General features: G+C 34.6%; 3 protein-coding genes and 1 long non-coding RNA gene across 6 annotated transcripts; 2 read left to right on the top strand and 2 right to left on the bottom strand.

Moving 5' to 3' along the window:
* Positions 1–5,979: 5,979 nt before the first annotated feature.
* On the bottom strand, positions 5,980–6,458 carry LOC120078538. The gene is made up of 3 exons (XR_005482034.1): positions 6,286–6,458; positions 6,117–6,186; positions 5,980–6,026 (listed from the first exon to the last, which is right to left on the bottom strand). It is a non-coding gene; the product is annotated as an uncharacterized LOC120078538 (long non-coding RNA).
* Positions 6,459–9,751: 3,293 nt separating this feature from the next.
* On the top strand, positions 9,752–13,108 carry LOC120077161 (60S ribosomal protein L7-1-like). Of its 2 annotated transcripts, none has more exons than XM_039031066.1 (6): positions 9,752–9,885; positions 10,455–10,656; positions 11,187–11,284; positions 11,370–11,507; positions 11,599–11,701; positions 12,634–13,108. In XM_039031066.1, exons 2-6 carry the CDS (start codon positions 10,465–10,467, stop codon positions 12,850–12,852), a joined length of 750 nt encoding a protein of 249 aa, XP_038886994.1. In that variant the 5' UTR covers positions 9,752–9,885; positions 10,455–10,464; the 3' UTR covers positions 12,853–13,108. The 2 variants fall into 2 exon arrangements, with proteins under 2 accessions (XP_038886994.1, XP_038886995.1); XM_039031067.1 differs by lacking the exon at positions 9,752–9,885 and adding an exon at positions 9,994–10,145.
* A 1,979-nt stretch (positions 13,109–15,087) lies between these two features.
* LOC120078075 (monooxygenase 2) lies at positions 15,088–17,815 on the bottom strand. 2 transcript variants are annotated; one of them, XM_039032278.1, is made up of 6 exons: positions 17,447–17,815; positions 17,223–17,369; positions 16,494–16,559; positions 16,163–16,325; positions 15,821–16,049; positions 15,088–15,680 (listed from the first exon to the last, which is right to left on the bottom strand). In XM_039032278.1, exons 1-6 carry the CDS (start codon positions 17,668–17,670, stop codon positions 15,169–15,171), a joined length of 1,341 nt encoding a protein of 446 aa, XP_038888206.1. In that variant the 5' UTR covers positions 17,671–17,815; the 3' UTR covers positions 15,088–15,168. The 2 variants fall into 2 exon arrangements, with proteins under 2 accessions (XP_038888206.1, XP_038888207.1); XM_039032279.1 differs by lacking the exon at positions 17,447–17,815 and having other exon boundaries at positions 16,494–16,567; positions 17,223–17,361.
* A 75-nt stretch (positions 17,816–17,890) lies between these two features.
* LOC120078076 lies at positions 17,891–22,771 on the top strand. The gene is made up of 7 exons (XM_039032280.1): positions 17,891–18,211; positions 20,482–20,570; positions 20,677–20,752; positions 20,879–20,928; positions 21,017–21,343; positions 21,656–21,694; positions 22,141–22,771. Exons 1-7 carry the CDS (start codon positions 18,043–18,045, stop codon positions 22,321–22,323), a joined length of 933 nt encoding a protein of 310 aa, XP_038888208.1. The 5' UTR covers positions 17,891–18,042; the 3' UTR covers positions 22,324–22,771.
* Positions 22,772–24,287: the final 1,516 nt, after the last annotated feature.

The following is a 24,287-nucleotide window of genomic DNA, read 5'->3' as shown; positions in this document are numbered from 1 at the left end:
AATTGATTATTAATTAAATCTAAATTTAGTTAATATATTTATTGTATATTTGAATCATATTCAATTATTAATTCTCTCATATTATATAGTTCAATTTGAATCTTATTCAAAATTAACTTTATATTATAATGTGGAGACATTTGCATGCCTAACAAAAAAGGTTATAAAATTTGCAAGCATGTCTTCACTTTTTCTCTATTGCATGTATAGCAAACATCAACCCAACCCAAGTTTTGAAAAATTAAAAGCCTAAAATACCCTCTGCTATTAATATATTCAATCTCAAGTTCATTTGTTAAGTAATATACTTGATGTTAAATATATGTAGATGATATATTTTTAATATACTTTATTTTAATTATATCAGTTAATTAAGTATTTATTGATTGATGTCTAATACACTTATGTCTTATATATGATATATTACTGATATACTTGGAATGTCATGTTTATGAAATGAAACAATCATGTTTTACTTCAAAAATACAAATTACTGATTGGATAATGATTTGTCATTGGATATATTGTCGATACACATGGAATGTTGATTGTTGTTAAATATAGTGATGTACATTCATATTTCAAGTATTTATTGATTGATGTCTAATATACACTCGTGTCTTACATTTGATATAATACTATACACTTACAATGTATATCATACTTATAAAATGAAACATGCACGGTTTTTTTTCAAAATATACTAGTTGATTGTTGATTGTTATTTGATATACAACCGACAATACACTTGGAATGTTGATTAAAATTAGATATATTGTTGACATATATCTTACCTCAAGTATTTACTAATTGATTTATGATACACTATATCTTAGACCTGATATATTGTTGAATAATTGATAGATCTGGAATATCATTCTTATAATATTTTATATCTAATACTTTTAAATGAAACACGTGTATGCTTTACTGATATACTCTCTTTTAGGTATATCAATTATGTGATTGGTACACTTTGATAATAAATATATAAGCTAACTAATACACTTTAATATTGTACATATCAGCTTACCGATATACTTGGGCTATTGTATACATAAAAGTTCATTTAGCTAGTTTAATTAAGATATCAATTATATAATATTTACACCTAATATTAAATATGTGATGGATTCAAGTGTGATAAGTGGTAAATGGGTAAATGCAAATCAATGTAGAAGGGTGTGGATAAATAAAGTAGAACGCGTGGGAGGTAGGACTGTCATCACGCACCACAAACCGACTTTATTGTTCTTACACATTTTTTTCATTTTTTTCATTTGTTTTTTTATAATCTTTTAGGAATATAAAAACGCTGGAGAGAAAAATAATAAGAAGGCTAAATTTATTATAAGGGCAAATTCGAAAAAATTAATAAATGAAATATCAAAACTGACAATTTTGCCATAAATGCAAAATAAAAAATAATAAAGATATAGTTGCAAAATCCTGTGATTAAATTACTACCCATTACATTTTTTCTATAATGTATCTATATACATTATATTAATTATTAATTATGTCATACACAATTAATTCCTTTAAAGTAATTTGAACCCTTCAAATTTCTTCCACTTTGAAATCCTTGTTTTAATCCGTTTGTGAGCTAGCAGAGGAACATATTTGACCTACAGTAATTAATTAAACTCTTTAATTAAATTAATCATCATTCATTAACTGTGGGTACTCCATTAAAAAGTCATCGTTGTATTCTTATGAATTGTAGTATATTTATGTTTCCATTGGTTTAACCATATTATATAAGTCAATCCTTCATAGGTTGTTCATAGTTACAGTTGGGTCAAATTACCGTTTTATTCATGTAATTACCTCTTGCACCTTTTGTACCACTGATCCTATAATGAACAATTATGTTTATGGTCCAACCATAAACAAAATCTCTCTCGGGCATGTGAGAGAGTGAGGCTTCATTGTTTAAGTCCCGAAGTCAGCACTTAAGGGAACAACCTATCTACTTTCTCTAAAGTTGGGAAGGAGTAAATTCCATCTTATGAAGTTATGTTTACAACTCCTCACTTGGTATCATCCCTAAAATGGTAAGCATATTGAGTCAGTAGCTAAGGCCACTTCTGTTGGATTTTATGTCCTAACACTCGTAGATAGTAAATGTAAATAATTGACTGTCATCAATAAAGAGTTATATCGATGTTATTTTAATAATTGGTATTGATTGTATTGTATTCATTTTGTCTTAATAACCCTAAATCCAAATTAACTAATATCTTAGGTTATCTTACGAGTCTTGAATTGTATGTGGAGATGTACAATGATCAATGTTCAAGATACAACCTAAATGGTCTATAATATAAGGATAAGGTTAGGTACTTTATCTTAGTGACATTATGAATATGACCCACATTGTATTTGATACAAACGCAATGATCCAAGGCATTCGTGTAGGTGACATGCGAGTGGGGGTATCCCATGCAATGAGTTTGCATAAGACCGCACCTCAAAATAATAACCACTAGATGTAACTTCGTTGACTAGTTAGGTTTATATTTCAATAGGATGACTAAGGCAACTTAGTCTTAATCCTGAGTCTATTGTTCACAAGGGATTGTCTTTTGATTTGTATGGGTGAGAGTGACCAGTTCGCCGCCTCAATATGCCTACCATTTTGGGGACAAGACCGAGTGGGAAGTTGGGAACATAATAATAAAAGATGGATTTCACTCCTTCCTGACTTTAGGTAAGTAGATGAGTGTTCCATTAAGTGGTGTCTCCAGGACTTTAATAAAGAACCTTGCCCTCTCACTAGCTCGAGAGGGTTTTTGTTTAATAGTTGGACCATAAATAGATTGTTCATTAGATGAGCACTAGTACTTAATGATACAGAAGTAACCCATGGGTGAAATGGTAACTTTGACCCAGCTGGTATTACAAACACTCGTGAATGACTAACTTGCTATTATTGGTCCATATCCGTAGACATGGAATATATCTGTAGTGAAAAGAGTGTAGCTTTGGGTTTTTAGTGGAATGTACACATAGTTAACAAATATTGATTAATGAGGTTAATGAGTTTAGCCAATTAATCTCATATCGTTGGAGTTTCTAATGTGTAGGTCCATGAGGTCTCCTTCCTAGCTCGTAAAGAGAATTGAAGTAACTATATCTTGAATAGAGTTTGAAATGTTCAAATTCACTTGAAAATAATATAATGTATAATGATACATTATAATATAAAATTTATATTTTAATTAAGCTTTATAATATAAATTTAATTTTGGATATGATTCAAATTTAATTTATGGGAGAATTTGAAGGAGTTCAAATATTAATTTAATATGAATTGGATTCATATTAAAACTATAAGTTAAAAATTAATGTGTATTAGATACACATTAAAACTATAGATTATGAGAGAAATACAATTGAATATGATTCAAATGTAGGCTAAATTAAATATTTGATATTTAATTTGACAATTATATAATTGGAGAACTAAATAATTATTTAATTTGATTTGATTTGATTTAATTAAATTAATTGAATTAAAACTATAGGTTATGTGAGAGATGTTTCATTTAAATATGATTTAAATGAAATCATTAATTAAATTAGATTTAATTAATGAATAATTTAATTAATGAATAATTATTTTAATTAATTAAATCAGATAACTCCCACATAGGGGAGTTATCTCAAACGTGGGCTATCCCACGTTTCTCCTCTCTCTCCCTCATTCCTGATTGAAATACTACAAAACGTAAGTTTTTGCAGGTAATAGTGATTTGATACACAAAAGTATTCTGTGAAAAAAAAAATCCCTTTCTTCTGAATTAGATTTTGGTCCCTTAAACCAATCTCAATTGTCAAAGAATAAGAAGGTTTCCATATTGATGGTGTTCAAGAAATCCCAAGGAGAACTGGCCATTTTGTCTGAATCGTCATAGAAAAGTAAGGTTCTTTCCTAGAATTGATTTTTTTTTTAAAAAAAAAACATGCTTAACCTAGATTTTTTTTTACAGTAGGTTAAGTTTTTTATTGTCTCTATGATTTTCTTATTTTTGTAGTGTACTGGGTATTTTAATTTCTAAATTAATTTCGAGATTAGGTCTTGATTAATTCTGCTACGCTAGGGCTTTTATCCCTACAACTCTTACCCATGCAAATCAAAGAACAACCATCGTGAATAGGGGTTCATAACTCACTCATGATTGAGATTGAGTTACATGGTTATCTTTGAAATATAATTCTCTTCAATTAACGGTATTACAAAGAGAGATTGTATTCCATGATCCAGTCTTATACAAACTCACAGAAACCCCTTCATATGAACGATTTGGATCAAACTGCTTGTAACACTTACAATATTTATAACATTTACAAAGTGATATGTATCACCTTATCCATATACTATAAACCTTTTAGGTTATTTCTTGAACATGATCCACTTATATGTTAACCATATACCGTTCAAGTACATTAAATAAACTTGGATCTTAGCTTATTAGATTCGAGTTATGTAGATAATAAATAACACTTATTTGAAAAACAAATAACACTTATTTGAAAAACAGATAACACTTATTTGAAAAACAGATAACACTTTATGTAACGACCCAACCCCCTAGGACTTAGATAAGGCCGTTACTAAAATAAATGCATGCACAGAATTTAAAACAACGCGCCATTATTTGAAATAAATGCTAATTAAATAAGAGAAGTTCAAAAGACGTTTATTAAATGCAATTGTTAAAACAGTTAATAGGGTACTCATGAGTCGTAAAGACTATTAAAAGTATAAAAAAAAAGACAATCCTTCATAATAAGTTTCAAACAGTAAAACTAAACATTAAGGGAAAAATAAGGACTCTAAATTTCATGATGCGGAAGCGTAAAAACTAGTCCCAGTGGCACGATCACGAATTCCGCTGTGCCATCGCCGGTACATCTCTACACTTACCTGAAACATCAACATAAAAAAGAATGAGTATGAAATACTCAGTAAGTAGCCCCACCACTGGGGTTAGGGTAGGCATCTATGTTCTCTAGATACCCGCATATGGCATGTAAACACATGAAACAGACAAGAGACTAAGTCCTATCCTATTGTAGTTAAGTATGCCCACAAAACTGGTGAATCCCGAAGGAAATACAAAACTGGTGAATCCCGGAGGAAACACAAAACTGGTGAATCCCGAAGGAAACACAAAACTGATGAATCCCGGAGGAAACACAAAACTGGTGAATCCCGAAGGAAACACAAACTGGTGAATCCCGAAAGAAACAAAAAACTGGTAAATCCCGAAGGAAACACAAAACTGGTGAATCCCGAAGGAAACACAAATTGGTGAATCCCGAAGGAAACACAAAACTGGTGAGCATCTAACTAATCAATGAGGATATTCACACAGTCTCAATGTTCAAAGAATCAACACCGTACAATTCTGAAACATACATGAAATCCTTGGTACCATGGCTCCATCACATACGCATAATCCTCAACAACATATTATACAACATTCATGTAAACCTTACATCATAATTCTACAACATACAAGTATGCCTCAACACCAGTAGATCAGACGTCAACATATGAAAACACATACCATCACATACTAACAATCAAGTGCTTAGATGTGTGTTTAAATAATTCAAAACTCGTGCCAGAACATACTTTGATTCAGGTCGTACTATCAATCAACATGCTAACAATTTACCATAACATACACTCACCGTGCTAGCATACAACTAAAGCTTGGCCCATGGGCAGTTCCAGTGGTAAAATTACTTACCTCAAATTTGGTCCCAAATTAACCCAAGTAATTAACCTTTTTACAACTCTTGGAAGACTTTGAATCCACCCTATAACATACATTACAAATATTAATTTAGCACCCCTAGTCCAAAAATAATAAATCCAAGGTTTTAAACTCATCTTTGGGGTCTAAATCCAATTAACCAAATTAAATCAAATGACCACAAATTTAACTTACCGAAGTTGCGGCTTGGTTCGAGGCCAGTTCCAAAGTTCTATTTATTTGTCCAAACTGAACCTAAATCAAAACCAAAATATAATAACTAAATTTTCAACGATTACCCTTAATAAAAAAGGGAACCAAACCAATTACTCACCCAAAACTTACCAAAATTGACGGAACTCATAATCTTGTCAGTAGCACCCAAAAGACTTTAAAATGCCTCCAAACTTTGTATCTAAAATCCAAAATCACAATAAATCCAGTAATTAGGCCCATAATTGGTTAGTTATTCAAAACCTGAACCACAAATCCTCAAATTCCCAGCAAAACTCACCCAAACTAGTAGATCCAGCGAGTGGCGACGACATCCTGCTTGACGGTGGTGTCGGAGTGGAGTCGCACAACCTAGGCAGCAGCGATTCGCAACCAGAGGCGGCAAGCTACAGATTCGTGGGTCAGAGAAAGAAAGGCGGGTGTTTGAAGCTCTCCATCGAGTGGCGCATCGCTGATGGGAGTCGGATCTAGCCGACTGAGAAAGGGGCAGTGCCGGGTCGCGAACGGGAAGGCAGCGCTTCATATCTGAATTTTCCGGAGAGTCGACATGAAGGTAGAGGGCAAGCAGCTGGATCTAGGACTGAGACAGCTAGGACGTGCATCTCAGATCTATGACTTAGTGTCGACTTCAACGGCTGGGAGGAAGCGCCAACGCGACGAGCAGTGTGAAGAAGGGCGAGCGGCATGAGAGGCAAGTGGTGCGGAGGCTGGGTCGGCGGTAGACAGCGTGGAGAAGAAAAGTTGGGTGGGTCACCTTTGCGTGAGAAGAAGAAGGGGAAGGGAAAAAGAAAAGAAAAATAATAAATAAAGAAATAAAATAAGATATTTTATTTTATTTTATTTCATTATATCTTATTTTACCGTATTTTATTCTCTTCCTTCCACTTTTAAATCTCTTGTTCCTTTAAAATTTTCAATTAAAAAAAAAAGAATTTAACCAACCCGCTCCCAAAATAAAATTAATTCCTAACATTAGTTTCAAATTAAATTTGTGTGATATAAAAAGTTCAATTTCCACAATTTCCCTCTGATTAAACAATTAAGACGAATCACCTATTTCTTTTTGCGATCAAATCACAATAATTACACTTAAATTTCGAAAATTCCAAAAATTCCCTTTAATACTAGAAAATATTGAAATTATATTAATAACAAAATTCGAGGTGTTACACTTTATTTATTAATAATCTATTTACAAAGATTTATAGACTACTTGATTTAGGACATAAATCCCAACAATGATTATGTCATTCGATAGCACACTTATTCTTTACTGATGATATTCTCATTTTCCTTAAGGCTACATCGAAGGACGGGTGTGAAAATAGATCTTGCGTATGTATTAGTTGGTGTCAAGCTAGATTGTGAACTTTAAGAAGTCTAGCTTAATTTTTCTCCAAATGTTGTATCAAATTGTCGTGCTTATTCACAAAAATTTCTTCAAGTTCACCATTGGGAATGTATTTAAGGACGCCTTCTTCCTTTTCTCAAACTAAATGCATAGACTTTCGGTGATCAAGGAACACACTTAGAAATTACTCAAGAGGTAGAAATGTCGTCTTTTTCCTTGTGGGGGAAGGGAAGTCTTAATTAAAAGTGTGCCTAAGGCTAATCCGACCTATGTCATAAGCTACTTCAAAATTTTGGCTAGTCTCTATAAAAATCTCAAGTAGATGTTTGCTAGGTTAAGGTGAGATTCTTCTCAAGAGAGAAGAAAAATCCAATAGGCCTCCTAGGACAAACTCTATTACCTCGTGAGGAAGGCGACTTAAATTTCAAGGACTTGAAATAATGGTTTAACTAGATCTTTTTGGCTAAACTTGATTGTTGTTTTCTAGGCAATCCACTTTCCTTGTTGGCGAAGGTACTTATGAGTTATGGGTAACTATTTGCCTAACTCTTATCTATTACTTTTTAAGACAAAGCCTCAAAATTCATACTTTTGGAAATATTCTGTGTGGGGTATTAATCTTCTTAAAATGGGGTTAGGAAGAAAATTGGGGATTGTTCATCCATTCGAGTTTTGAAGGATCCTTGGATTCCTTAACCTTTGTCTTTTAAGGTTGTGACTCCAAATTTTGGAAGCTTTGATGTCTTGGTCTCAAATTTTTTTTATGCCTGATCGTCAGTAGGATATGGATAAGGTCTAAAGAATCTCAATAATGTTTTACCTAGTTGATAATGAGGTTATTTTGAATATCCCTCTAAATCAAATGGTTAGAAATGGATTTGTTACTATGATAAATGTCTTGTGCATCTTGTTAGAATTGGTGTAGAGTGGAAAGATCTAGTAACTCACCTCAATTGTCTTATAGTGATTCAGTTTAGATTGGTTGGTGGAGAAGGGTGTGGTTCTCTAAGCTTCTGTCTAAAGTTAAAACTTTTTTGTGTGGAAGTTTTTTCACAATTTTCTTCCCATCTGTCATAAACTTGGAAAACATCATATTGAGATTGGGCCATTATGTTCGGTGTGAAGGAGCACTATTGTTGAGTACATAGCATGTAATGCTTGATTCCACCAGAGCTAAGAAATTTTGTCTCATATTATTCCTAAGTGGAATCATATGATTTTTTTAGCTTTTGAAGATAACTTTCTAATGGAGAAATTTCAAACGTGATCCTCTAATGAGCTTTGTTGTTGCTTGTGTGGGTGCTCGGGCGATTTGGAGGGATCAAAACGAGGTGGTTCATAAGATCCAACTTCTTATGAATACAGTGATAATTTGAAAATTTGGTTTCTTCAGGGTGTGGCATTCTGACTTTCTAACTTGGTTGGTTTCTTGTTATAAGCATGATACTTGTAACTTTGTTCTTGAGGTGGATGTAGGTAGCTTCTAATGTTTTGTCTAGTCCTTTTGTTGCTAAAAAATAAAATCTAATATATGAAGAACTGTACATATCATATATATTTAGATAATTACTAAGTCAGTCTTAAAGGTTGATACAAATATGGCCCAAACAGACTCGCCCATAGGCCAGTTCGATCTGTAAAAATGATTCATATCCAATCTAATTAATACATTGACAATTTGAAATTTTGGTTTTCTATATGTAGTCACCAAACCAAAATCTAAAATTTGATAGCTTCTGGCAAAAGTGACGAGTCCCTAAATTATAACGCCCGAGCTCATATATCTTAAGGTCACATTTACACCCGTTGAAAAGTAATCCATCAATGGTAATGTAAAAAATGGATCTCGATAATTACTTTTGTTATTGTTTACCTACTTTCTGTAATCATAATGAGATGTGGGGTCTGTTTTGAAATTTGTAATCTGATTGGGGAATAAAAGGTGTTCAATCTACTTGAGGTTGAAAATTATGTGGGACCCCTATCTTTATCGTTACTGTTATCGTGACCATTACAGATATTGTTATTGTTATGAAAATTATGAATTTATCACATTTATTGTTACATTTACCGTTGTCTTTACTGTTAGGGTCAAACAGTAACAAAAGCAGTAACAAAAGCAATATCGATAATAGTAAAATGTGAAAGATTTATAATTTTAAATAAACGCGACCAAAATCAATCCAATTGTATTTGCGATTCAGGCCTATTACAATTTATCCATCGATAAAATCTCATTTTGATTACATCAATTTTCATTATGATTTGGTAAACATGATCTAAATTTGTGTTTTCTCTCGACTTTGGGTTTGTTTTGCCATTTAAGTTTGTGAATTTAATTTGGGACCTTTTTTTTAAAAAAATTTTAATTCGACTTTTTTTAAAATTTAGGAGAGTTGGGACTCAAAAAGTAAAATTAGGGTTTGTTATTTGCATTCACGTTCCCCCAACCCCCCGTTCCTTCTCTCTCGCAGTTCCCCTTGCCGGCGCTTCCATCTCAGTTCGACCGCCAGCCGCTTGTCGTCGCCGGTGAGTCCTCTCCCCCCGTCCTTATTTCTTTTTCAGTTTCCTCTTTCTCGAAAATCTCTCTCTCGTCTGCGTCTATTTCTCTCATTCCCTCCTGCGCTTATTGGCCGCCAGCAGTCGCCGCCGAATCTCCCTCCGTCACGTGACATCACTCTTTTAGGGGCTGTATTTCTATCAGTTCCTGCATTTGTACAGATTTTCCGATCATTCTTTAGCAGTTCAACACTTCTTGGTCTTCTTTTAACTAGAGCCCTTTTCTGTAGGTCGGCTTCTGTTTTGTTTTGTTTTGTTTTGTTTTGTTTTGTTTTTTTTTGTATGTCTTCTTTCATTTTTTTAAATGAAAGTTCGATCTTCTTCCTTGAGAAAACACTACTACAAATTTAAACTTCTTTTATGGTCTCTACTGTATAGGCTCCAGTTGGTCGCTTACAGTACTGTCTGCAAGTTGAGTGTTTAAAGCTAACTCTGTTGTTTTCATTTCACGATATGAATGTCTGTCATACTTGTTTGAGTTTGTGCTACTGAGAATGGGGCTTTAATTTTGATATGTATATATATATTTTTGTGTATAGGTGAGTTACGATGGCTATGGCAGAAGAGGATCCTCAGCCACTTGCATATATACCGGAGATTATACTGAAGAAAAGAAAGGTCAATGAAGCAGCGGCACTGAGAAGAAAGGAACAGTTGGAGTTAAGGAAGCTTAGTTCGAATAAAAACAAGGATGGTTTTATTAAACTACCTGAGGAATTTATCAGAGAATATCGTGCTAGGGTAACTCATCTAATTTGAAATTCAATGTGAAATATGTTTAATTTTTGTGTTTTATTATTTACCTATCAAGTATCTTATGTCAATATCCTTTTGAATTTGCATTTGGGATATCTAAGGAAGATATATTTGATGAAGTCTGCCTCTCTTTTACTCTTTCAGAGATTCAATTATATGATATGAGTCTCCAGCACTTATCCTTCTTACGTGCAATTTTTTTTGTAATTACAATTTGGGTTTTGAAGGTATCAGGTTGAGCAAGCAACTTCTCCTAATCATGTTTTTAGTTTATTCGAATTTTCCTTGCTAGGAGAATGTGACATAACATGTTAAACCTCATGTATGGTATTTTTAGTTTTAAGGTGCTTTAGTCCGTAGCCTTGTAGAACTATGCGTTTGATAAATGTCATGTTAGAATGACTTTTGAAAATATCTTCTGGTGGAATTTAACTTCAAGCCTATAGTTCCTAGTTGTCGATGTATTTATGAGCTATGACCCTTATTATTTTCATACAATCCCAAATGTTATGTAGGAATTGGACCTTGTCAAAATGAAGCACAGGACAAAGAGAAAAAGACCTGCTATGGTGCCATCAAAATCAAAATTGATTTTTATAATTCGGATACAGGGGTAGGAATGTTTTCTCATTTACTTTCTTTCCCCTCTTCTCTTTTATAATTTGTCAAGATCAATAATTTCTTTTACATTTTTCCAGCAAGAACGACATGCATCCAAAGACGAGGAAGATCTTATATAATCTCGGATTAAGTAGAATTTTCAGTGCTGTTTTTGCTAAGGCTAATGAGAGTATTCTAGGGAAGCTACAAAGAGTGGAGCCGTATGTGACATATGGGTATGAGAATGATAATTTTTCTTATATTAGCTCCATTAGATTTCACACTTCTGTCATCCATGATTTTACTGAAATTTTAGTTGAATTTCAGATACCCGAATCTTAAAAATGTGAGGGAGCTTGTTTATAAGAAGGGATTTGCAAAGATAGACAAACAAAGAGTTCCTCTGACTGATAACAACATTATCGAACAGGTATCGAAGAAAACCATCTTAACTACTTTACTGTCATTAATTTTCCCTCAAAAACCACTTTGTTGTTGACTTCCTTGTATGGTGGGATCTCATGTTCGTTTTCTTTCGGGCTCTGTTGCTCTCTTTCCAATAGTGAAGCAACAAATGTAGCTTCTTTTCTTATTTTGCTCGAGGTTCATTTTTTTAAGCTTGGGAGAAGAAATGTGTGTGTGTATGGAGCCCCAATCGGTTGGGCAGGGGGGGGGGGGGGTCGTGTAAGTCTTTCTTTCCTAGTCTAGCTGATTGAGTCTATCTTTTTCATTCTTTGGGGAATTAAGATCTCTAGGAAAGCGAGGATCTTTTTCTAGCAAGTTTTACATGGCCATGCTAACACGATGGACAGACTTGTAAGGAAGTTGACCTTGTTTGTTAGTTTGCTTTGTTGGAAGGTGGGGGAAAGATCTGGATCATATTTGGCATTGAGTTTGCAAGTTTTGTTTGGGATGGATATTTGGTGTTTTGTATGTGCTCACCATAGGGCACCAGTGTTGTGTTCGAGGAGTTCCTCCTTAATCTGAATTGTGGTGAGAAAGGTTGCTTTTAATGGTTTGTTGGGTTGTGCGGTCTTATGGGCTTTGTGGGGTGAGTGGAATGGTAGGGCTTTTAGAGGGATAGAAAGGGACCCTTGTGAGATTTAGTCTCTTGTTTACTTTCATGTTTCATTGGGCATCGATTCCGAAGAACTTTTGTAACTATTATATAGGTATTATTTTTTATAGTTTGAGTCACTTTTTGTGGGAGGTTCTCTTTTGTGAGCTTGTTTCTTTGTATTCTCTCGTATATATTCTTTCATTTTTTTCTCGATGGAAGCTGTTTCCATAAAAAAAGAAAGAAAAAAGCCTTTACCATTATTGGCCTGTTTCACTGCCTACTGATTTGATGGTAAATTTCAGGCATTGGGCAAGCATGGGATCCTGTGCATGGAGGATATGGTGCATGAAATTGCTAATGTTGGCCCTCATTTTAAGGAGGTAATTTCCTTTTTATGGCCTTTTGAACTTGAAAAGCCAGGAGGAGGGGGTCTTCAAGGGAAAAAGTCATTATACAAGGATGGTGGAGATGCTGGTAATAGAGGAGATGACATCAATGATCTGATTAATGAGATGAATTAGGCTGAAAAACACTTTGAAATTAAATTTTAAAAAGCCTGAAGGGATCTAATAGTTTCTGTAATGCAATTTTGTAGGCTATAATGAGTTTGTATTTTGCTCAACTCATTTGCTTCTTTTTGTTTTTGTTTTTCTGGTATTTCTTGTGTCCTAGGGAAAAAAACTTGGATCTGTTATATATTTAGCAACATAATATCATCCACATTATGAGTGAATTGAGGCATCCCCTTGTTGATCATTTGTCTCAACCAGTTTCTTTCATTTAGTTTTTTCTTTTGCATCGACGAACCAGGCAAAGGCATAATGGAGAAGAGTTGTGTTCATCTATGTGATTACTTTTGATCTGGAGTTTTTTTTTCGCCCTCATTCGACTTTTTTTTTTACTCTGATTTAGGTTTCGATGACGACTTTGATTACTTTGTAGATTATATACCTTATAGTTTGTATATCAATCAATGGATGTCAAAATAGAATAACGTGCACAATTGATATACCTAATATTTTGTATATCATATATATCATTCATCTTTGGGTTAGTGAGAACGCAGGTTTTTGAGTATTTCATGGGGAATAACCTCCAATTTCATATGAAAAATGACCAAAATACCCTATCACACTCCAAATCTCTCCGTCACTTCTACGATGCCTTTGTCATCAAGCACTACCACCGTTTACTGTTGACAATTTCCAGCGCTAGCGGATTACCAACCTCACCCTACAATGGCCTATTGGGCGATCACAATTTTTTAACTTCAAATTTGAACTTTAATGTTCATAGTGTTTGCTAGCAAATCATTTATAGAGATTTGATATATGCCAGAGCATTGTGAATATAGAGCTAACCAAATAAAGTTGTGTATGGGCAAACTTTTGTGTTTCTTTAATCGGACTATGGGTTTGAAAGAAAACTGAGAGGGAAAATCGAGAAAAAAAAAGGGTAAATGACCATTTGTGTTTCTTTTTAAATATTTTTGAAATTGTGAAGTTGAGCGAGAAGAAAGAGAAAGAATGTTGAGGGGGAGAGAGCGAAAAGTCTAAGGGGGTGAGATGAAGAGGAAAAAAAAAATCAAATTAGAGAAAGAATGGTACAAATAGCGGAAAGTTAAAAAAATAGAATAGGTCTCACATAATCAAGTAATCGTAATCAAAATAATACTTAGGGTGCGTTTGGATTAACTTTTTGATTGTTGCGTTTGGATTAACTTTTCAAATGTTTAATTTTGAAAATAAGTTATTTTAGAAAAAAAATTGAATTGTTTGACAATTCCTCAAAATAGGTTTTGATGTGTATTTTATTTAGATTTTAAATAAAAATGAATTTTTTAAATTCTCTAGTTAATCTAAACATACACTTATTTTGGGGAATGTGATTACAGGTTTAGGAGTAACAAAAAAATGGTAGGATTTTTATTGTAGAGTTTAGTAAACACCATCAATTGCAATGGAGTGAGTCCCACAATTTTTGGTTCCCATTTCCTAATTACAATTTCAGGAAGTGAACATGCCTTGGCTGAACGATATTAATTATTTGAAATAATAAATAGTCAACCCACATTAGTTCTCTTGTCAAGATAATCGATGAATGCCTATAAAGTTTCCATCTTTCTGGCCATGGACAACAACAATATATAGATTATGATATATTTTTGGATGGACTTTTCAAGTGTTTAATTTTAAATCAAGTCATTTAGCAAGATTTGTAGTATTTGACAACTACCCAAAATGACTTTATGACGAAAGTCCCAATCTCTCTATTTTCACTTCTACCATAGTTGTCACCACCGAGCACCACTGCTCACCGCCTGCTGCCCATGACCTCCATCGCCATTGTTGCCCACCACGGCTGCCATTGTTGGCAATCACTCTTGCCCCACCAACAACCATCCCACTGCTACTGCCCTCGGCCCTCAGCCACCGATGGTAGTTAGCAGTTGGCCCGTGTTTGAAATACAAATTTGAACTTTGACGTTCATAAATGTTTGTTAATGAATCTTTTCATTTGATTAGCGAAAAAATTTTGAGTATAGAACAAACCAATCAAAATTGTGTATAAAAATACTTTTGAGAAAATGTAACAAAAAATAAGAGTATGTTTTACGAAAAACCTTTTATCTTTGTTGGCTACGCAACTATCAACTATGCCATAAAATTTTTATTTACCACTAAGGACGCATGTCAAAAGATATGAAAGATAAAACCAAATTAAAACTAAGATTAAAGCATAGGACGATAACTAAGAACAATTGATAAATTTATTTCCATTAAAAAAAGTATAATTGTATACTTATCACATATCAAGTAACAAGCTTGTAAATGTATTCACAAAGCATTACATTCAAAATTGGTATGCTCTAGCAGAGGTCCTAGCCTAACCAGTTTGGGTATGACAACATTGTTTCTCACAGAACAAACAATGGGGTTATCCCACTGCAGAGCCGATCCAACCACATTGGCTCGAATAGTGAGCGGGAAGACTCGAGGCCATCTTTCAGTTCCATACGATCTCAGAGCTTCTTCAACAGAAGGCGTTTCCGATTCAGATTTGAGTGCAGTGGCAAGTTTTCTTGCTAGAACCACTGCATCTTCTAATGCACAGCAGGCTCCTTGTCCTAGATTTGGAGTCATTGGATGCCAAGCATCTCCAACCAGAACCACTCTCCCTGATGAAACCGGCGGGCTGACTGCAGGCCATAGCCATCGGTCTACGAGGGGTGTTCGGCTTAGTGTGTCGTCTGGGGTTGTGTCCATGATGTTCAGTAGATCAGATGGCCAGTTTCTGACTAGTTCTTTTGCTTGCTGCTTTAAAACAGCTGGATCTGTAATCTTTGGTCCTGCAATGAGAGAAACCAGCAATTTTGGTCCGAGTTTAGATAAGTCGATCTCATCGATCAGAAATTGAAAATTTTGTCGTTTTGAACAGTTGAAAAATGCTATGAATCCAATTTTATAAATGGGAATGAGAAATGCAAACCTGGAGATGAACTATTGTAGCAGATAAACCAGTAAACTTTTGTAGCAGAAACGGGAACATAACCTGCTCGCAAGCCTTTTCCATAGATATAGTTCACTTCTGGCTCATGTGGCTGTCCATTGGGATAATATGCAAGCCCACGAAAAGCACAATGCCCTACAAATTTTGGCTCCGAAAATCCCATCCATTGAGCCACGGGAGATCGAACGCCATCGCAGCCAATGACAATCTATTTGACAGAGAGAAAACGAAGAAAGCAAGATTCAATTCACTAAAGAACCAAAGAGTAGGATACTACTAGAAGAAAGTTAAGTCAATTCTCTTGTTTGAAGTTTGAATTACCTTTGCAATTAACTGTGTGCCATCCACAAGTTCCAACTTGACTTCATCTTGATGAGTTCTCTGAATTGCTTCAAGCTTTGAGGAAAACTGAATCGATCCTGATGGAAGCTGAGAGGCCAGAGTTTCCAGCAGTGTTCTCCTCTCCACGGCACGTACCTCTTGGCTGTCGAAAAACGGTTTATATGGTTAAACTGGTCTCAAAATCCCTTCACAATTGTAGATAAAAGCAGGAATAAGATAACGAAACCGTTTCTTAGGAGGGAAAAAAATGTTACATATAACCAACTTCTTATTCAGTGACATAAAGAGAGAAGATAGAGAAACCGAGCACCTTTCATCTTCGTCCTTAAATGTGAAGGAGCGCAGCTGCTTTCCTTCTTCTGACTTAACTACCATCCTGCAATGCTGGTAATATAAACAATTTCAGTGGAAGTTCAAAAACATCTGAAAGACGTTTCTCATATCTAAAATAACATCTGTTAGAATAATTTACATATTTTATCTGACACGTCAACGAGTCAAGGTCCAAGGGCAATGCTCCGAAACCTAAATTGTAGTCACATTTTATGTTACTTACGATTATCAGCCTAGAATTTAGAGAGGTGTCATATATAAACGTTCTAACCCTATTGGTGTGTTTGTAATCTGTATTATTTGATATTTCTCTCTAGTAATAAACTGATCTCTCCCTCTGTCCAACACACTATCCGTGAACCACATAAATCTCTATGCGATCTTTACTGTTTATGTTTTCTCGCTTTTTTATTTGTTGATTTTATAATATCTTTTTTCCCTTTTCCTCGTTTTCTGTTTCAAAAGCTTAAAAGTGCAGGAAACGGGTTCAAAATAAAACCCAATCTTGGTTAAATATACTATGACCTATGATCTATCAGTTCAAACATTTGAGTCTTAACAGTGATTTAATATAATATCGAAGCAAGAGGATGAGTTTTCAAACTATTGCTATGGTCACTAATTGAACTATGTTCCAATTTCCAAGCCGACAAATGTATTAAGCATTAATTATACCAAACCTATACTAAGAAAACCTAGCACATACCCTTGAATTTCAACAAACTGGGTTCTGAGAACATTTCCAACCCCAATTGCATCCAACACACGCCACCCATTTTTGAAAAGGGTTAGTGAGGTTCCACCAGTTCTAAGTGATTCTGCTTGCTCTAGCACCAATGACCTAATTCCAAGCCTGAAATTTCAAAGCCTCAACAATAAAACCATCTTCACTTAAACTAAGCTATAGAATTTCATAAAATTAGATTCTACCTGTGAAGAGACAGAGCAGTGGCAAGACCAGCAATCCCTCCACCAACTATAACTATGTCTTCCTTTCTGACCTCTGATTGAGCTCTAACCATATTTTTTGTTCTGGGTCGACCCCGAATCCATGGATGGCTCTTGGGAAATTCTCCCCCACAGAAATGGAGAGCTGGAGATGGTGAAATGGGCGATTTGAGGAACACAGACGATGAAGAAGAAACCATAGCCATGAAAACTGAACTTGGGATTTTACGAATGAAGGAAATTAAGAATCAAGAAAAGGATGAGAGGTATCTTTTTCAGATTATTAGAGAAGAAGAACTCATTTGGCCAAGCAAACAAGTGGTGGAGAATGAGAAGAGTCGTGCTTGGAAATGGAATTTTCCCGGGAAAAAAACAGAGTGGAAAAATGATAACTTGTTAAACAAAACAGCAGAAAAAAAATCATGGGCCGAACAGTTTAACGTGGAAAAAGTAGCGTATGGAAGGCCCATCTGAACAAGCCCATTAAAGATAGCGAGAAGCTGTATGTTCGTTTTCATCTTCCAACCGAGAGACCTTTGAAAACTTGCAGAGTTCAAAGATTGAAGGCTCGTTGAAGAATGGAAGCTACAAATGTCTCAGAAAGTAAGGGTACGGTGATCTCTCAGGAAGGGCAATTTCGAGGAATCCGAATAGAGAATCCCTTTACTTTGAAGGTTGGTCAAATATTTACAGGCTTCGGCGTCGGATGTGGCATCGGTATCGGCGTTGGCCGCCCCATAAACATGGGTAAAAGTTCTTTTCCCCCATTGTCGACCACCTTTTGTCTCTACCAGTTTCTTTCATTAGCTTTCTCTTTCGCACTGTCTGATCAAGCATAACCTGCCGAGAAGAGTTGTTTTCTGCTTTCATTTCATTTAGATTTTCCCTGAAATGGGTTCTGTTCTGCTCATCTTGGTGACTATGGATAAGTGTGAAATTTGAAAAGGGATATCTGTTGGAATGTTTCTCCTCTCTCTAATAGGTAGACGAACAAGCTAATGTATTTTGAATTGCCAAATCGTTCAAAGTCACTTTCAAACACGCCTTAATCATTAAAATCATTTTGGTATTTGATTTACACTTCTAAACGCCATGTTCATACGGTTAATTTCATTTTAAATTATTTAAAAGTATGTTTTAGAGTGATTAACGGAAAAATCACCTCTAAACATGCCATTAGGGGTACCATTATATGAAAGATTCTTTTTTATACTTAATTTTAGTCAGGAGTGAGAGCAGGGGCAACTTTGTAGAATTTGGCCTCGCTAATTAGTTCTAAATGTATACATGTAGTTAGTTAGGTGATTTGAGTTTAATTTGAGATTTTAATTTCATCAAATGGTGAAACAATGGCCTCTATGTTATAGCCATTCATACTTGCTTTGGCACCATGGTTCAGAGACAATGGCCTCTGTATTATGGCCATTCTCGCTAGGACAGAGAAAAACAAGCAAACGGTGAGACAAGGGAAAAGCACGAGAGAAATTCGGAACTTGGAATGCTCGATCTTTTATGAGAAAAAAGCTACACCATTGCTTCGAGAGTGTTCTTTGTCGATGTGATACCGGTCCTCGATCTCCCCTCCTTTTTTGGCCTTTCATCTCCACACCAGATATCAATGCTTTTAATGAACACACTGTGGGATCTTATGGCTTGATTATTGCTTCTTCTATGGGTTGTTTCGGTTTGATGTGGATTTATGTTTGTTTAGTTTTCCCCTTCTGTGGATTACTTGCTTCATCAATCCAATTTACATCTTTCTTGTTTATCTCTCCTTTTTGTCATCTCCCTCCCCTTTGGTATCGTTTGTAACTTTGTGGTGTAATACCAAAATCTGATTTGAATGACTAATATTCTCTACCTCTCAATGAGGGGAGATGACCTTTATTTATAGAGAAAATGTGGTTACAAGTTAGTAAAGAATGCTATCAAATCAAAATAACAAAAAAACTTATTATCAACTAACTATCTAACTAACTAACTATCCCAACTAACTCTCAGCTAGTTACAACACTAAAGCCTCACACTACACCAATTTGTATCTTTTACCCATCATGGGGGTCGCTCTGTGGTTCTTGTTATTATTGGGTTTTGTAGTAATCTTCCGATATTTCATTTATCAATGAAATTGTTTCTTATAAAAAAAAAGAAAAAAAAATCATCAAATTTAACCTTAAATTTATTTTTAAAAAAGGTTGGAATTAATACCATTTGAAGCTGAGTTTTTCTTTTGAAAAAGTTGTGGTTAAATTCAAACACGCTAGTAGCTACCTAGAACATTAAAATCATATGAGTTTCTAATAGTGTGCAGGGTCAGGTATTATCCCATAAAGTTAGTGGTTAGCTGTGAGTGGAATTAAGTTAGGTATCCAATTGGTGCTTGTGTTTAACTTCAAACTCAATGGTAACCAGTGATTTTAATTGACACTGTTTTGGTTGAATTTAAGCACTTGATGCTTGTGTTTTGATCTTTGATCAGATTTAGGTGTTTTTTGTTGTTGGATTTAGGCTTTCCATAAATGGCTTTTTGTGTTTTGTTGGTTGGATTTTGAGTAGTTTAGCCTGGGGCCCGTTTAATTATTCACAACATTTTCCTTTGTTTTCCAATCTAAACAATTTTCAATGCCAAAGTGAAGCTAAAAAAAGAGTACAAGTTTATATTGTAAACCTAATTTTCAGAAATGGAAAACAAAAAATAAAATAGCTATCAAATGGCCGCCTTGATTGGTTTTTGAACAATTTTCACTTTCCCAATTTGTGAGTTTTGAGTTTCTTGATTAAAAATGTTGTTATTCTCAATTCAACATGAAAGGCAAGGGATTTCCAGGTAAAGATGATACTCTTGGAGACGCTTTTAAATAGGATATGTATAAGATTTTTCAGTCTCTTCTTTTCTTTTCTTTTCACGTTGAATATGTGCAAATTGTGGATATATGCTTGATTCGTGGTTGATAAACATGTCTGCTGGCCAGTGCTGCTAGTATATGAACATATGAAATTGACATTTATTTTTTCAGGTGCAATTCCTGTCATGAACGAAGTAATGAGTGCCACAAGAGGTGCAACCGATGCATTTTCTGGGATAACGAGGCACTTGAATAACTCTGTGAGTCTTATCCTTCTTTTTCTATTTAAACATTATACAATTTGTGTTCTTTATTTGCCATCTGAAATTTTGGACCATTAAGATTCTCTCAAATATCACATGTTAGCTCAGAAAATTGGGAGCTAAGAACGTCCAAGCTGGCATTGGATGTGGAGTTGGTTTTGGCCATGGTTTTGGTGTTGGTATGTCCAACAATATATTCGGAATACCATTTATGTCGTCCGTGAGTTTTTGCTCATGTGTTTGTTTTTCTTTATTAAGTTTTTTCAGCCTGTTGTTTAACTGACACGTTGTTTCTTGAATGTCAGGCCTAGCTATCAAGCCTTCATTTCTACAAGTAGTTCAATCTTCTGTCATGGTAAGTGCTGGACCTCTTATCCATCATATTTTTCCCATTATGACTTCTTATATACATGTGTTTGAAGCTGGATACCCAAATCTGCTAGCAAGCAATGGAGAAGGTGATGACAAAACTAGGAAATAATCCTAGTCTTCCAATGAGTCAAGGCGCCGTACCAGTATCACTACAATCTGCGAGCAGCATAACAAATGCTTCGGCAAATGAACATCCTATTGCAAGTATAAGAGAATTTGCAAAAGAAGTGCCAGAAACTGCCCCAGGAAACCTGTCTGGATATGAAGACGTGTCTAAGGGATCCACTCTTCGAAATACTCTATCGAGCAGATCATTTGGAACTCGAACTGAAAAGGTCATAGACAGTTTCTTGCAAAATCCTGTTTTTAAAGGAGGGGAAAATGAACTGCAGGATGAGGTACGATACTACATGTTTGGTTATAGGTTCTAAACAAGAAATTTCTTTCTTACGTGTGCACTCTGGAAAATTTTCCTATAAGAACAATGAATGTTTGGTGTGATTTGCTCATTAAACACACTTCTTGCACATGCATTGGTCTTGTATTGGCACGATAGCAATGCAAGCTTGAGTACCATACCAGTAGTGTGGATTTTATTGTTCTTTTGGCACTGGTCCTTCATTTTGAACCTCTAGATATCTTGTTACAGATTTAGTTGAGCTGGTTACTAATTTGTCAGGGAGTCCTGATTGATGTTTCTTACATTGTAGGTTGGACGCCTACGGCTTGAGAACCATCTCTTCCAAATGGTAAGCTTTCATAATGACCTGTGAATATGAACCAACTTCTTATTAGAGATGCATCATGGAAATGACTTGTTATCTAACAGTGAAAAGATGGGTTTTAGATATGGGAAATCATTGTTCACATTATAAAATAACTAGGGATTGTGGAATATCTATAGAAGAAACTCAGAATTGAGCAGTACTTTCACTTAAAATGAGCACATCAATTTAGGACATTCAACTGAAGTGAGATAAACTATTTTAAATTTGTTTATTCCTAAGCAAAAGTGAACAAAATTTCCATTCAAACGTTATTATTTAAGAAATAAAATGTTTAGACCAATGAATCTTCACAATCACTTCTTTTACATCTTTTGGATCAATAGTTTACGAATAGCTATAACCTCATTAATGTCTACCGCATTTGATTCGTAAAATTGATTCAACTCATTCTGTTGCCTGTATTGCAGGTAATGGTGCATCAGAAACTTATACAAGAGCTTAGGGAGGAAAATAACAAGCTTCACCAAATACTAGTGGAAGACCTGAAAATACCTCCCAGCAAGCTCCAAGCAAGTAACATAGGTAGAAAAATTCCTCCATGTTCGGATTGTTTCGAGTGCCGAAGAAAGCAAAGGAGAAGGAGAAGCTAATCAATCTGAATGATTTCCCTGACATGGTTGAGGCTGCGTTCAATTGATTCTTCAGTGATATCTTCTCTAGTTACTAGAGTTTGGAAAGCACTCGAACACTGTCCGAACAAGAAAGTCCAAGGTATTGAGTTCACATTGTGCTCGAATATTAACAAATCAGATCATGTTTTAATACAAATTTGCTACATAGGAACTTAGGAACATTGAGTTCACACCAGGTCCTGATGAAAAAACAAAACAACATGCCTTTGTTGGAAATTTTGATGGTATTTCAACATTCTGAGTTTTAGGTGTAAAGCTATTTTTAGACCTGGTTCTTGTGGAGCAAGTAAAAAGCATAGCCAATTTTGACTTCACTTACTAAATTGCTTAGGAGTATGTGTTGTGTTTCCCATCTTCTATGAAATGATTTTGTATATGGAAACTCTCTTTCACATTCTTTTCTCTATTCCAATTTGCCTTTCTTTCCCATAAATGATGTTTTTTTTTAAAAGACTTGATTTTTAGAATTTAGATTTAGTTGCAGTTGAGACTTTGAGTTTTGAGATAATCTTAATTTATTTGAGAGTTATTCTTGTCATGAATTATAATATCATTGAATTTGGTTGGCGTAGTCCAATATATTTGCCGCTCCAGGCGTATCCGAACATATATACACACATATATAGATTTACATGATTTTTTTTTTGTCATTTATTTAAATATCCTTAAATTTGAAGGCTTTTAGGGTTAATTTTGGACAATTTTACCTTTTTCAATTTTTCTAACATATTCAAGGTTGTTTGGGGGTCCAACATGAGATGGTATATCTCCACATCCTATATTATCTCAGTATTTGGAGGCCTATTATCTTATTTTCGCCATCATTTTCCTTTCGTGTATTTTGAGCATATTCGATCATACTCTATCAAACTTCTCAGACATCAAAACTCCTCACATCCTATATCATCCCACGGTCCCAAACAGTCCCTTCATTTTTTGTCATTTTTTCTTTTGGTCATTAATGAGCATTTTTTTAAAAACATTTTATTGTTTATAAATATCTATTTCCATTAATGCATTAATGAGATTTTCTTTTCCCATAAGGAGCGTTGTTTCATCTTCTTATCCCTTGATTAATGAGATTTAGTTGTACTTAATTGTAGGGGCGTCGACTTACCTTCATCCGATTGTAGAATTATGGTTTTAAATATTTGTTCTTTTGCTTTTTATATACATATACAAGGTTTATTTCAAGTATATACAATGTATTTCAAATATATATTAGGTTATTTCAAATGCAAATCTATGCCTTGTATTATATGCTACAAAATTAGACCACAAACTAAGAGGGTAATTAACAAAAATAATCCTTTTCAGATTTTTTTAAAAAGTTTGTTTTTTTGACCCCAAAATTTTGAAAATTAATGAAAATTATGCTAATAGCCTTCACATTTCAAAACTCACTCAAACCCTTCAAACCCTCACTTTTCTTTTCCATTTTCGGTCACTCTTCTCCATTTCAAAAGTCTTCAATCTCACTCCATTTCATTCTTCCCATTCTAGATTTCCTTGTCATTCTCCTTTTCATTGAAGATCATTTGGGATTTTTCAATTAAGGTATGGATTTTCATTTTTTTCCACTCATTGTGTTAGTTTATGTTAGGTGTTCTTGTGTGAATATTTGAAATCTATGTTAGATCTATATTGAATGTTATTTTTTTTCCTGAAAACATCATGTTCAACATTTTCTGAATAAGTTTGAAACTAAAAATGAGTTTCTGAAAATCGGTCTTACCCTGCCGGGCTTCATACCATTGTGATCGGGTATGTGATCGAGTGGAGAAGTTTGAGGAAGATTTGGGGAAGATTGCGCCCGGTGGTAGACCAGTCGGGCTGTATGTGTATTTCGACCGAGTATGGGCGGGAAAGAGAGGAAAGGACGAGGGGAAAGGGAGCAAGACTGGGTAGGGGTAGGTGGCGCC

The sequence above is a fragment of the Benincasa hispida genome, chromosome 5 (genome assembly GCF_009727055.1).
Source record: "Benincasa hispida cultivar B227 chromosome 5, ASM972705v1, whole genome shotgun sequence".
NCBI lineage: Eukaryota > Viridiplantae > Streptophyta > Magnoliopsida > Cucurbitales > Cucurbitaceae > Benincasa > Benincasa hispida.
The sequence above is the reverse complement of the archived record's forward strand: the minus strand, read 5'-3'. Positions and strand labels throughout refer to the sequence as shown.

Bases quoted from the DNA above. Each gene is read 5' to 3' on its own strand.
- LOC120077161 (XM_039031066.1), top strand. From the start codon at position 10,465: ATGGCTATGGCAGAAGAGGATCCTCAGCCACTTGCATATATACCGGAG. The intron at 10,657-11,186 runs GTAACTCATCTA...AATGTTATGTAG, and splicing joins TCAGAGAATATCGTGCTAGG to GAATTGGACCTTGTCAAAAT. The intron at 11,285-11,369 runs GTAGGAATGTTT...ACATTTTTCCAG, and splicing joins TTTATAATTCGGATACAGGG to CAAGAACGACATGCATCCAA.
- LOC120078075 (XM_039032278.1), bottom strand. From the start codon at position 17,670: ATGGCTATGGTTTCTTCTTCATCGTCTGTGTTCCTCAAATCGCCCATT. The intron at 17,370-17,446 runs GTAGAATCTAAT...TTGAAATTTCAG, and splicing joins ACTGCTCTGTCTCTTCACAG to GCTTGGAATTAGGTCATTGG. The intron at 16,050-16,162 runs GTAATTCAAACT...TCTGTCAAATAG, and splicing joins GCACACAGTTAATTGCAAAG to ATTGTCATTGGCTGCGATGG.
- LOC120078076 (XM_039032280.1), top strand. From the start codon at position 18,043: ATGGAAGCTACAAATGTCTCAGAAAGTAAGGGTACGGTGATCTCTCAG. The intron at 18,212-20,481 runs GTAAAAGTTCTT...TTATTTTTTCAG, and splicing joins TGGCCGCCCCATAAACATGG to GTGCAATTCCTGTCATGAAC. The intron at 20,929-21,016 runs GTAAGTGCTGGA...CAAATCTGCTAG, and splicing joins TAGTTCAATCTTCTGTCATG to CAAGCAATGGAGAAGGTGAT.